The sequence below is a fragment of the Acinonyx jubatus genome, chromosome C1 (genome assembly GCF_027475565.1).
Source record: "Acinonyx jubatus isolate Ajub_Pintada_27869175 chromosome C1, VMU_Ajub_asm_v1.0, whole genome shotgun sequence".
Lineage (NCBI taxonomy): Eukaryota > Metazoa > Chordata > Mammalia > Carnivora > Felidae > Acinonyx > Acinonyx jubatus.
The window spans coordinates 134,489,087-134,500,545 of NC_069381.1; the positions used below are offsets into that span (position 1 = coordinate 134,489,087).

General features: G+C 47.4%; 1 protein-coding gene across 1 annotated transcript; it reads right to left on the reverse strand.

Moving 5' to 3' along the window:
• Nucleotides 1–4,380: 4,380 nt before the first annotated feature.
• LOC128314026 (uncharacterized) lies at nt 4,381–10,539 on the reverse strand. Its single transcript, XM_053215017.1, is given in 3 exon segments — nt 4,381–5,783; nt 5,786–9,377; nt 9,416–10,539. Coding segments are annotated over 3 exon segments (5,277 nt in total). The 5' UTR covers nt 10,046–10,539; the 3' UTR covers nt 4,381–4,728.
• Nucleotides 10,540–11,459: the final 920 nt, after the last annotated feature.

Sequence of the window (11,459 nt, forward strand, 5' to 3'; positions counted from 1 at the left end):
TTCAAAAGATGGGGGGGCCTGGGTCACTCAGTTGGTTGAGTGTCCCACTTCGGCTCAGGTCATGATCTCACAGCTCGTGAGTTCAAGCCCCACATCCGGCTCTGTGCTGACAGCTCGGAGCCTGGAGCCTGCTTCGGATTCTGTCTCCCTCTCTCTCTGCCCCTCCCCTGCTCATGCTCTGTCTCTCTCTCAAATATAGATAAACATTTAAAAAATGTTTTAAAAATAAATAAAATACGTTTTTTTAAATGATTCAAAAGATCAAATTTCTATTACAAACTCGTTTACAGAGAGATAGCTATATTTGTTCCTTGCTCAAAAGAAATTCAATACAATGGCAAGTTTCTGGAAATAATTGTCATAGAGTACTAAAATCGAATTCATCCTAGATCAGTTCCAGTTGAGACACTGTGTTCATATATAACAGAGTCCAGTGTCTCTCTGTATATCAGTTCTTGAAACTTCCTTGATACCAACCCCCGCCGCCATCACCAAATGTAGTCAACAAGTGTAAAAAGTGTAATTTCCAATGCAATCAAACCACAGCTTTTATTTATTTTCATCTCCCATTAGTCCTTTAAATATATACTCTGCCATCTTGCCCTTTCTCTGGGTGTAAACCATATAAAGCATAATGTCATCTGCAGATAGTGACAGTTTGACTTCTTCCTTGCCAATTTGGATGACTTTAATTTCTTTTTGTTATCTGATTCCTGAGGCTAGGACTTTCATTGCTATGTAAAATAACAGTGGTGAGAGTGGATATCCCTGTCTTTTTCCTGACCATAGAGAAAAAGGTCTCAGTTTTTTCCCATTGAGGATGATATTAGCCGTGGGTTTTCCACATATGGTCTTTTTATGTTGAGGTATGTTCACTCTAAACCTACTCTGTTGAGGTAAGTTTATTTATTTATTTTGAGAGAGAGAGAGGGCAGAGGAGGGACAGAGAGGGAGGGAGAGAGAAACCCAAGCAGGTTCTGCTCTGTCATCATGGACTCCAATGTGGGGCTCAAACTCATGAACCATGAGATCCTGACCTGAGCTGAAATCAGTAGTCAGACACTTAACTGACTGAGCCAACCAGGGGCCCCAAATTGAGGGGTTTTATCCTGAATGGATTTTGTACTTTGTCAGATGCCTTTTCTTCATTTATTGAAATGATCATATGGTTCTTATCTTTTATTTTATTAATGTGTTGTATCACGTTGATTGATTTGTGAATATTGAACTACCCTTGCAATCCCAGAAATAATCTTGGCCTAAAACGGGTCCATTTTCCTTTTTTGCTTTGTTTCGAGTTTTTTACATGACTGTCATCTAATAACATTCTTAACTTCTCCTGAAATGAAACTATCATTAAACTTGACTTAGTGGAGAGTGGAGGTGGGAGATTGGGCTTTTTCTCTCCATTCCTGTTTACTTACTCCCTTTCTGACTTCTAGTTGTTATTTTAAACACTTGGGGCGGGGGAGGGTCTAAGCAGGTACCAAGAGCAGAAATAAAAGGAAAAACCAGGAACGATCCTTATTTGGTTGATGATGGATACTGCTGTAATCTAGTTTCATTATGTCAGAGCCTGGAGGATCTGAGGGTGAATCCTTTTTCCTAATGAGCATATTCTTGGCTTCTTCAGAGATTGTTCTACTTCCCAGGGATCATCTCTGTTCATTACTCCAATAATGCTTATTCCCACAGACTTTTGCTCTTAGAGTCCCATGACATGATTTGGCAGAGCTTAAAATGACTCCAGCTAAGCAATCTCTTTGCATGGCACCCCAGAAATACAAATACATCTCTTGCCCCAATAAACTCTGTGATCCAAACAAATCCCAAAGTCTCTCCTGTTACCGAAGGTTGCTTTTGGTATTTTAGGTGTAAGTCAGTACTCTGTGTCATCCAAAACCAAAGGAAACATTCCCTGGTTTCTCGGGGGAGATGCATCCCACAAAGCCCCTTTCTCTAGGTTTAGGGGAAGGTAAGACACAACTGCCCCTTTGGGAAGAGTAGAGAAACTCACAGAATGGCTAAGGCTCTTTGACAAAATGTTTTTTCACTTATGTGCTTTTGTATATTCTTTTACAACAGAAGCGCCTGATAATTTTGGACTCAGATTCTGTTTTTCTTTTCTTTTTTTTTACAAATTTTTCCTGGGGTAATTTACTTACCTTCACTTTCGTATTAATATTAGTATATATATTGTGAGCACCACCCCTGAACCTAAGATTGCAATCATTCAATGTTTACAATTTGCTACATAATAAAATATTTCTAAGTAATCAATACAATTTTTAAGATGTTCATGAAAATTTAGTCCACTTGAATCTTCCCAGTAAATTCAACTCATCTAGTCTCTCACAGGCTTAATAGGCAAACTGTAAGACACCAAAGTCATACCAGGATAACTTTATTTCCTAAAATATTATAGCTGGTCATTTCTAATCTATTTTTATCCACCATTCTATAAGCTCTTTGTGGATAGGGACTATATATATTTTGTTAATTGTTGTATCACATGCTTAGCACCGTACATATCACATAGTAGGTGTAACAAGTAATTGTTGAACAAATGGAAAACCCTATCAGTTGAGAAATGAGAAGATTCATTTCCTGGCTATATGCCAAGTAAGATAAAAACAGGGAGGGAGGCAAACCATAAGAGATTCTTAATTACAGAGAACAAACTGAGGGTTGCTGGAGAGATATTGGGTGGGGGGATGGGCTAAATGGGTGATGGAGGGCACTCTTGGGAGGAGCACTGGATTATTATATGTAAGTGATGGATCACTAAATTCGACTCCTGAAATCATTATTACACTATATGTTAACTAACTTGAACCTAAATTTTAAAAACTTAAATGAATAAATGTCACACAGGAAAAAAAAAATATTCTGACATAGCATAGCAGTATGGTATCATATAGTGGTCATGAGTAAGATTATTGGCCTCTAAACCTAAATATGCCATTTACTGGAGCAGAAGACTAACATTTAAAAATTTCTATGCCTTGTTTTATTCTCAATAAATCATGTTTGCACTATAGTTCTTCCACCACCAAGCCTCTCCACACAACTTGGCCTTCTTAGTTTATAGATAGGAAGACACAAGAACACAGGGAAATCTGTCAGATCCTTATTTTAAGTTCTTTTGCAGACATCTGTTAATTTGTAACACAGGGAATAAGACCAATACAAAATCACTTTAGCTTGCAAGAACTAAGCTAAAGATGGCAGGGGAGGGGAGATTTATTTTAGAATTATAAAATTTTAGTTTTGCATTAAAAATGGGAAATATGGGGTGCCTGGGTGGCTCAGTCGGTTAAGCGTCGACTTCAGCTCAGGTCGTGATCTCATGGTTTGTGAGTTCAAGCCCCACATCAGACTCTGTGCTGACAGCTCAGAACCTGGATCCTGCTTCAGATTCTGTGTCTCCAGAGCTCTCTCTTCCCCTCCCCCAGTTGTGCGTGTGTGTGCTCTCTCTCTCTCTTCAAAAATAAATAAATAAAAACTGTTAAAAGTTGGTAAATAGAGTTTAAACTACCAACTATGGAGGAAACGGAGAATACAGAAAGATATAAGAGAATATTTCTGGAGGCTGTAGAAGAATATTAAAAATTTGACCAGCGGAGGAATTAATATTGAAAAGAGTATGAGTAGGAATAAACAGAGACTGAATATCTGAGATGTGCAACTCTCACCCCCTGGGCCAAATCTCAGAGATACATACCAAGAAGTCCAAGTGGTTTGGAAGATACTAAAGAAGTAGGAGTTTGAACTAACTTCCCAGATTAAATTGTAGGAAGCTTGATGCCTCATAGAGGTGAAATGATAGGGGGTGGGGAGAGGGCTCTGAGTCTGAGACCCCTGAGGTCAGCCATGTATGGCAATGTGGTGTTACAAAAGCACAGTTTCTGAGCCCCTGGAGAGTTAAGGAGGAGAGCCAGAGTGAGAGAGGATCTTACAGTGGTGCTCACAGTTCAGTCACTGAGCGCTCTGAAGGACCTGCATGGGTAATGCAGGGTATAGAGAAACCTCTGTTTACTCACCAACTGCAGTGGGGACAGAAGCTCATGCTGTAGGACTGTAGGGCAGCCAGCACATCAGTGGAGACCTACCAAGGTATCTGTTATGCCCAGAATTCGTGATCCCCAAAGACCACTAGGGAGCCGAGTCCGATGCAAAAGCAAAGAGCCTTTATTCGAGCTAGCTCGAGCTCAATCCCCTACCTGCACCGACGCAGCGGTGAGATACCAGGGAAAGAGAGCGAGTTTCAAAAGGACAAAGGTTTTATTGGGGCCTGGGGGCAGTTGGTGAGGTAACGGCTATGGCCTCAGCCGATTGGCTGGGGAAGGGTCCTGGGGAAGGGTCCGAGTCCTGTTAGGCAGGTGAGGGGGGGTTACTCAAGGGGAGGAGGTGTGGTCAAGGTGAAGGACACAGAACAAGATGGAGTCGGCTGGTGTAGGCCCGCCCTTTCATTCCCCCCTTGTCATGTAGCTTAGGGACCCAATCATGGGACCGGCTGCATTTATGGTGACAAGGGGAACAGAGTTTGGAGGTTTACGCAAAGTTCTGGGAACCAAGTGTCCCTGGGGTGGCTCTGGGATGTCTGATTAAGTATTGTCCCCGAGCTGGTGTCTATGATCTGCCAGGTGATGTTTTGGGGGGTGTGGGGACTCCCAGCAGCATGAGCAATGACAAGCAGAGTTAACAGAGTTACCAATATTAGGTAGGTCAAATGCGCTGTAGCTTGAGCTTGAGCAGGTTGTGTTGGTCCTGACTGATGGCCCATCGCGTGACAACGTCCTTCCGGATCGAGGAGGGGTCCGCTGGCTGAGCGTGGGTGTGTTGGACCCAGGTCGCGATGCCGTCTACCTTGAGAGCGGTGGGGGTTGTCAACACCACGATGTAGGGTCCCTTCCAGCGCGGCTCGAGAGTCTCTCGGTGGTGCGTCTTGACGTAGACCCAGTCTCCCGGCCTGTACTGATGAGGTGTCGTGATCGGGCCAGCCTCGTAGATGGCACGGAGGCGCGGCCAAATGTCCTTGTGCGCCCTCTGGAGCCCGCTCAAGGAAAGAAAAAGTTCTTGATCTTTAAACTCAGCAATAAGTTCAGCTCGAAGGCTGGGAATAACAGGGGGTGGCCTGCCAAACATGATCTCGTAGGGAGTAAAACCCAGAGTGTAAGGAGTGCTTCTAACCCGGTAAAGGGCGTACGGTAGGAGAGTCACCCAGTCTCCGCCAGTCTCCATGGTTAATTTGGTAAGGGTCTCTTTTAGGGTTCTATTCATTCTTTCTACCTGTCCTGAGCTCTGGGGCCTATAAGCACAATGTAATTTCCAGTTTGCCCCCACCGCCTTGGCTACTGCCTGTGTTACCTGCGAGATAAAAGCTGGTCCATTGTCTGATCCTACCATGGCAGGAAAACCATACCTGGGTAAGATGTCTTCTAGTAGCTTCTTAGCCACCGTCTGAGCCGTTTCATGCTTGGTTGGGTATGCCTCCACCCAGCCAGAGAAGGTGTCTGTAAATACTAAAAGATATTTAAAACCATACTTTCCTGGTTTGACTTCAGTGAAGTCGACTTCCCATTGGGCTCCCGGTCTGGTGCCTCTGAGCCTGGTTCCTTTTTTATTTGATGTGGCCCTCGCGTTGGTGAGTTGGCAGGTCTTGCAGGCAGATACAACTTGCTCTATTTTGGTGTCCTGTTGGTGAATCTTAATTCCGGCATGTTGGATTAAGTCTTTTAATTTTCGGGCCCCCATGTGAGTAGACCGATGCATGTGCTCTAATATTGAGACTCGAGCTGGTCTGGCAACACGAGCTCCTTGTTATGTGTATGCCACCATCCCTTTATCTCCTGGGCCATAGGGAGTTTCTTGATCCGCTGTAACTCCTCCTGGGAGTATTTGGGCTGGTCTGGTAAAACTGGGTCTCCCAGGTCTGGTAGTTGTATGGTCATGGTGGGGACTGGAGTAAGGGCTACTGCCTTGGCTGCCTGGTCAGCCTTTCGATTACCTCTAGCTACTGGGTTATCAGCTTTTTGGTGCCCTTGGCAGTGGATAATGGCTAGCTTGGCAGGAAGCCATAAGGCTGTAAGCAGGTTAAGTATCTCCTGCTTATTTTTTATAGTCCGTCCTTCTGCCGTCAGTAACGCCCTCTCCTGATAAATTGCCCCATGAATATGAGCTGTGGCAAATGCATAACGGCTGTCTGTGTAGATGTTAAGCCGTTTTCCAGCTCCCAGCATCAGTGCCTTGGTGAGGGCTATGAGCTCTGCTCGCTGGGCTGACGTTCCAGAGGGTAGAGCCTCCGCCCATACGGTGTCCGTTTCGGTGACCACCGCTGCACCCGCATACCTGTGTCCGTCTCGCACAAAGCTGCTGCCATCAGTGAACCAAGTAGCCTCAGCATCAGGGAGGGGCCGGTTGGTCAGGTCCGTCCGGAATCCATGTACCTGTTCCAGGATTCCCGCACAGTCATGTAATGGAGCACCTAGGTCAGGGTCGGGCAGCAGGGTTGCAGGATTGAGGGCTGCACTGGGGTGGAACCGCACTCGTGGAGGGTTGAGTAGGAGGCTCTGGTAATGAGTCATACGTGTATTGCTCATCCATCTATCTGGAGGCTGTTTCAGGACCCCTTCAATGGCGTGTGGGGTCGTGATCCAGATCTCCTGTCCTAGGGCCAGTTTGTCTGCATCCTTGACTAGGAGTGCTGTCGCCGCAATAATTCTTAGGCATGGCGGCCAGCCGGCAGCCACTGGGTCTAGTTTCTCAGACAGGTAAGCCACTGGACGGTTCCAGGGGCCTAAGGCTTGAGTTAGAACCCCTTTTGCTATTCCCTTATGTTCGTCTACAAAGAGGTGGAAGGGCTTTGTAATGTCTGGTAGGCCCAGGGCTGGGGCACTTAGGAGGGCCTTTTTTAACTGATTAAAGGCAGTTTCTTCTTTTTCAGCCCATTTAAATGTTTTCCCCTCTTTGGTAGCTTCATATAGGGGCCTGGCGATCTCAGCAAAACCTGGAACCCAGAGGCGGCAGTAGCCGGCTGATCCTAGGAATTCCCTCACTTCTCTTCGGGAGGTGGGAGTAGGGATCTTTAGGACAGTTTCTTTTCTGGCTTCTGATAACCGCCGCTGTCCGCCCTCCAGGATATATCCCAGGTAACTTACCCTCTCCCTGCATATCTGAGCCTTCTTCGTGGATGCCCGGTATCCTAAGTCCCCCAGGGTAGCCAGCAGGTCCTGGGTCCCTCACTCACAGTCTTTGGCCGTGTCCGCAGCAATCAGGATGTCATCTACATACTGTAGAAGGGTGAGGCCAGGGTGCTCCCTTCTGTACTCACCCAGGTCCTCGTGTAGTGCCTCGTCGAAGATGGTGGGTGAATTTTTGAATCCCTGAGGTAGCCGTGTCCAGGTGAGTTGCCCACTGTAGCCCTCCTCTGGATCATGCCACTCGAAGGCGAACAAGGGTTGGCTCTGGGGTGCCAGCGGCAGACTGAAGAAGGCGTCCTTTAAATCTAATACAGTATACCAGACCCTGGAGGGCGCTAAGGAGCTCAAGAGACTATATGGGTTGGGAACAGTTGGGTGTATGTCCGCGACCCTCTTATTTACTTCCCGGAGGTCTTGTACCGGTCGGTAGTCATTTGTGTGAGGCTTTTTGACCGGCAGTAAGGGGGTGTTCCAGGCAGACTGGCAAGGAACTAGTACCCCTAGGCTTCGTAGTCTCCGGATGTGTGGCTGGATCCCCTTCCAGGCCTCCTGAGACATGGGGTATTGTTTGATCCTTACCGGACTCTCTCCTGGCTTGAGCTCTACCAGGACTGGGGTCCTGTGAGCGGCTAGTCCCATCCCCCCCCCCCCCCCCCCCCCCGTCTCTGCCCAAACCGAGGGGAATTCTTGTAGCCATCTGTCTATATTATTCTCTCTCGGGAGCGCCTCCTGGTGGAGGAGGTATTCATCCTCCAGTTTCATGGTCAGGACCTGGATGGGGTGGCCCTTGCCATCGGTGACCTGAGGCCCCCCTTGTCTGAAAGTTATCTGAGCTCCAATCTTGGTCAGTAAGTCCCATCCTAACAGCGGGTAGGGGCATTCTGGTATTACCATAAAGGAGTGGGATACCCGGCCCGTTCCCAAATCTACTGTTCTTCGGGTAGTCCATGAATACTGGCTCATACCAGTTGCCCCTTGTACCCAGGACTTCTTGCTAGCTAGTTTTCCTTGTGGGGTGCGGAGGACCGAATGTTGTGCTCCGGTGTCGACAAGGAAGTCAATAGGGATCCCCTCCACTTTAAGAGTTACCCTGGGTTCGGGGAGAGGGTCCGAACCCTGACTCCCCTAATCACTTAGTTCATCCAGCTCTAGGACTTTTACTCGATCAGTCTTGCTTCCCTTCCCTCCAGCTCTTTTTAGACAATCTCGGGCCCAATGCCCTATCTCCTTGCAGTATGCGCACTGATCCTTCTGCAGCCTCTGCTTCCCCCCCTTGGTGCTTTTACCTTTTCTTGTGTCGTCTGCCAGCTGCCGGAGACGGCGGTCTCGTTCCTCGGGGAAGTCAGCAGTGGTAGCTAGTAGTATTCTGGCCAGGTCTCGAGTCTGCTTACTGCTGGCAGCCGCCATGGCGCGAGCCTGCTTGTCCTCAGGAGGCTCCCGGTTATTATATAACTTTTCGGCTACGACCAGTAAGTCCTGCAGACTTTTTTCTCCTAGTCTATCTATTTTCTGTAATTTTCTCCTAATGTCTATGGCCGATTGGTTTACAAAGGCCATGATAACAGCTGCCTTGCTTTCCGGAGCCTCTGGAACCATGGGGGTATAGGTACGGAATGCCTCCATGATCCGTTCTAAAAAGGCAGCCGGAGATTCATCTTTTCCCTGTTGTACATTTCCTACCTTGGCCAAATTGGTTGGTTTTCTAGCAGCCATTCGGAGACCCCCCATTAGAGTCTGGCGGTAGACCCGGAGCCTCTCCTTACCTTCTGCCATGTTGAAATCCCACTGGGTCCGAGTTAAGGGGAAGGAGGCATCTATCTGAGCCTGGTTGGTGGTGGGATTCCCGTCTGCGCCTGGAACTAGTTTTCGGGCCCCACTGAGGATTCTTTCTCTTTCTTCAGTCGTGAACAAGACCTGCAAAAGCTGCTGGCAATCATCCCACGTGGGCTGATGGGTAAAAAGAACAGAGTCTAATAAATCAATAAGCCCTGCCGGTTTCTCGGAAAACTTAGGATTCTGAGCTTTCCAATTGTAGAGGTCACTAGTGGCGAAAGGCCAATAGTGATGGGGCTGATTCCCCTCCGCGTCTGGGGGTCCGGTGGCCCGCAGGGGCAGAATAGTGGAGTCGGCGGCGGAGGCGGATTGCCCCCTCTGAGCCCTTTGGTAAAGGGCGGGCTTCCCCCTGGAGCGTTTCCGCCTCCTGCTCTCGAAACAGCGTCTGCCTCCCCCGGAGGGGGAGGATGGTGTTCTTCCGGCATCCTAGAGGGGTTATACGGGGGAGGAAAAATTAATTCTTCTTCAGTACCCCCCTGTAGGACAGGGTAGAGGGGTGCTGAAGGCTGGGTAAGACTTTTCCTCTTCTCTGTCTCCTGCAAAGCAAGAATGGGTTTTGGCTCCGGAGGGAGCAGGGTTAGGAAGGGCTTAAGCCAAGAGGGTGGGTCTTCTACAAGGTCCTGCCAAGTGATAATGTAAGGGAGCTGATCAAGATGGCCCGCCTTAGGCTGAGAGATGATACTCCTGACTCGGTGGATGGTAGGGAGGTCGAAGGTCCCCTCTGGTGGCCATCCGACATTGAAAGTTGGCCACTCGCTAGAACAAAAAAACTGCAACCGACCCTTTCGGACTTCCACACTGAGGTTGTTAGCTCTTCCCCTCACATCCTTAAAGTGATCAATCATAATACTTATAGGAGTAGTCTGAGTCTGTCCCATAACGTCCGTCCAGTAAGTCCACAGAACAAAACAGAGAAACACAAAAACAGACAAACAGAGGGCCCCTAGAAAGTCTTCCAACTCCATGGAAGCAAAACTGCAAGCTAGCTTAGACCTTTGAGGGGATTCCATGTCCCTCCAAAACTGATGAGGGGATTCCACGTCCCTCCAAAGACGACGGCCTCACGCCGACCAGCGGGAGCGACCCGCCTCATCTCAGACCTTTGAGGGGATTCCACGTCCCTCCAGAAGGGAGAATCGGAACGTCTTCCGAAACTCCCGGCCCATGGTCCTCCAGTGCGTCCACTTAGACCGCGTCGGGCACTACCAGAATTCCAGAAATGAGCTCACACAGAAAAGACAGAACAAACAGACACTAACCGTGGCCAGTCAGGCTCTCCGGGTCGGGGGTCCCTCGGGGTCTTGGGGATCCTGGGCCGCGCCCCCAAATGTTATGCCCAGAATTCGTGATCCCCAAAGACCACTAGGTAGCCGAGTCCGATGCAAAAGCAAAGAGCCTTTATTTGAGCTAGCTCGAGCTCAATCCCCTACCTGCACCGACGCAGCGGTGAGATACCAGGGAAAGAGAGCGAGTTTCAAAAGGACAAAGGTTTTATTGGGGCCTGGGGGCAGTTGGTGAGGTAATGGCTATGGCCTCATTCGATTGGCTGGGGAAGGGTCCGAGTCCTGTTAGGCAGGTGAGGGGGGGTTCCTCAAGGGGAGGAGGTGTGGTCAAGGTGAAGGACACAGAACAAGATGGAGTCGGCTGGCGTAGGCCCGCCCTTTCAGTATCTATTCACAATGTAGAGCGCTACTTCAGACTTTCTGGGATTTAGAACACTCTGGGTAGAAAGGAAGAAACACCAGATGGGATATAAGAGGAATCCTCAACTGAGTGGGCATTACTGAGTTTTAAACTGGAAATGACTCAGTTCTCAAGATCAACTTTGCTGTTACTACTAGGTCTAAAGAATTAAGCTAACTGCCATATAGAAAAATAAATAAACAAAGGTAGGAGATTCAAACCTGAATTTTGTAGACTATTAAAAATATGAAATAATCAGGCCCATGGCATTAGCTATGACAATGTCTGCAAACTCGGGTAATTAGATGTAGATATAATTAGGGGAGCATAGGTGCCTGTGAAATTGTTTCTAACTTTGCCCTTTCACTCTCCAAATTGTCCCAGTTATGGGCATCTTCTAACAATAATAGAATTGTGTTTACCTATGATAATTCAGGTAAGTTCTTAGCACATTAGCTGATGACTCATAAGCACCCGATAAGCTATTTTTGTTGTTTTCAGCAGCATCTCAAGCTAAATAAAAAGGTTTTGCAAATGGGTAGAATTTCCTCATTCATGGAAAAATCTTGAATCCTCATGCGAACTTTGAGCAGTATTGTTTCCCTCATAGAAATGGTTCTGAACAAACTAGTATTAGTCCTTTTCTGTACTAACATTAGAAAATGCCAAAGAACTAATATAGGACTCCAAAAATTCCAACTTTGCTACTTGAGAATATTTTTCTATAGCTGAATCATGATA